Consider the following 1,960-nt stretch of genomic DNA (forward strand, 5'->3'; position numbering starts at 1 on the left):
CACTGTCCCCTATATTGTGGCATTGTGACAGTTGCAGCCCTTCCAATGCCGGAAGGTTATGAGCAAGGCTTTTGATCCCCACATCAGTCAAAGCTCGGCAGCGGGACAAATCCAAATGCTTCAATTTCCGACGGGGAACGACAGCGCGGCCTGTCAGAAGGTCGACCTCGGGATCAACACCCTCCATGAGAATCTTCAAACTCGTATCCGATAAGGAGGAACAGTGTGACAGAATTAGCCTTTCCAGGCTATTAATCTCAAACAACTGTTGCAGGAGTTCGTGATTATCAAATGCAGACAGTTCATTTGCCCGTAAATCTTTCAAGTGGGGACAGGAGGCGACAATCCGTCTCAACCCTTTGGCGTCGACGCCCTTGCACCAGGATATGTCGAGGAATTCCAGTCTGGGACAGTGCTGGGAGATGGTTCTCATGGAGGAATTGCCGACAATCGACAGTCCAGATACATCAACATGAGTCAAGTTCGGGTTATTCCGTATTAACAAATGGAAGGTTATTCGGTTAATCTTGGAATCCCTTATGCATATGTTGACCAGATTCCGACAGGTATCGGATATGCGTTCTCCATGGGCCAGCCATGCATTTTCCAACTGGGCGCAGCCACGGAGGTTCAAGTCTCTCAAAAAGGGGCCTGCCGCTGTTATCACTTTTATCAATGCTTCACTTGGTATATCGGTGTAATAGGTAGATGCATCCAGTTTAGCCCACAGCTGTCCGTCGAAACACATTTTGTTCCATGCCTTGCACACACGGGAGCATCTAAAGAGGTCTTTTGCAGGTAGATACTGCAAAATGGACATTTTGATTTCCTCCGGCATATTTTTCCAGAATTCAAACTGAGGAGGCTTCTGTGACTTTCTCGTAGCTGACGCCATCTCCTGACTTTCAGAGAGTGTCATTGAGCTTGGTAAAATATCGCACCTAGACGTTGGTCGCACATCTGCAGGGAGCGGGATAAAGCCTTGCGAACTGCTATTGATGGCGGCAGCAGCAGCATCTGACATCACAACCCTGATCGGGACTCTGTTCTCATCCTGTATTGAGTGGCTGTCGGGGGGTACGTTGTTGTTATTGTTCCCGGCCGAGAGAGAGTCAAATATCTGGGGCGAGGCTGGGCTTGCAAAGCATTGTGTATATGACGTTGAGTGAAGAGAGACACAAGACATTGACGCTTTTCCTTGCCGCCGGTAGCCAAGGGACGATGAGCGTTGCCGGCCAGTTTTCAAGAGCGAAGGGCTTGACGAGATCCGTTGGAGTCCATTCAGTAGCCTCTTGTGACCCTTGCTCCTGGGGCGCATGCCAGAGTGGTTGTCCGCAGATTCCATGCTCATTGGTGTAGTAGCAGCTGGCAGTTCTACAATTTCATCCGGCAGTATCGAAACCATTGTGAGTTGCGTACGTATGACTTGATGCTTAAAAGGTAGGGAGATGTGCTGGAGATCGAATCCAGTTCGATGGTAGGAGATAGAAGATAGGACAAAGAAACCATAGAACGTTGGGGGTTCCCACTGCGTTAACGGCTGTCACGAGGAGAATAGGGTAACAGATGACGATGAGCGGCAGCAAACGAACCGTCCACCGCCCAAGCAGGCGAACGGAGAGCTGATATCTTCCCCAGGAGGTCTGCAGAGCAGGGACACAGAGCGGGCAGCGGGCGTTAAAAAGCGGAGTGTGCGGGGAGTTGTGGGAGAGGACGGTGCATGAGGTCAGCGGCCGGCATCCGCGGTAGCGTCATTCTCGGTCGAGGCACATGTCACCGTGGGTGACCTTGTCTGCTTGCACTGCAACAGCATGTTATATATAGCAGACACCGCAATGTTGGCCACGGGATCAGGACGCCAAAGCAAACCTACGCCACCTGCTGGATGGGAGCTGTTATTTTACGGAAAGACAGAAAGAATATTAAACAGCTACTGGCGGAGGCTCCTGGCCGACGGCGG

General features: G+C 51.1%; 1 protein-coding gene across 1 annotated transcript; it reads right to left on the reverse strand.

Annotated features, from left to right (window-relative positions):
• Positions 1-9: 9 nt before the first annotated feature.
• On the reverse strand, positions 10-1,405 carry HCAG_06289 (predicted protein; the record flags this gene model as incomplete). The annotated part of the gene is made up of 3 exons (XM_001538634.1): positions 10-39; positions 83-683; positions 942-1,405. 3 exons carry the CDS (start codon positions 1,403-1,405, stop codon positions 10-12), a joined length of 1,095 nt encoding a protein of 364 aa, XP_001538684.1.
• Positions 1,406-1,960: the final 555 nt, after the last annotated feature.

Source organism: Histoplasma capsulatum, genomic scaffold (assembly GCF_000149585.1).
Source record: "Histoplasma capsulatum NAm1 scaffold_7 genomic scaffold, whole genome shotgun sequence".
NCBI lineage: Eukaryota > Fungi > Ascomycota > Eurotiomycetes > Onygenales > Ajellomycetaceae > Histoplasma > Histoplasma mississippiense.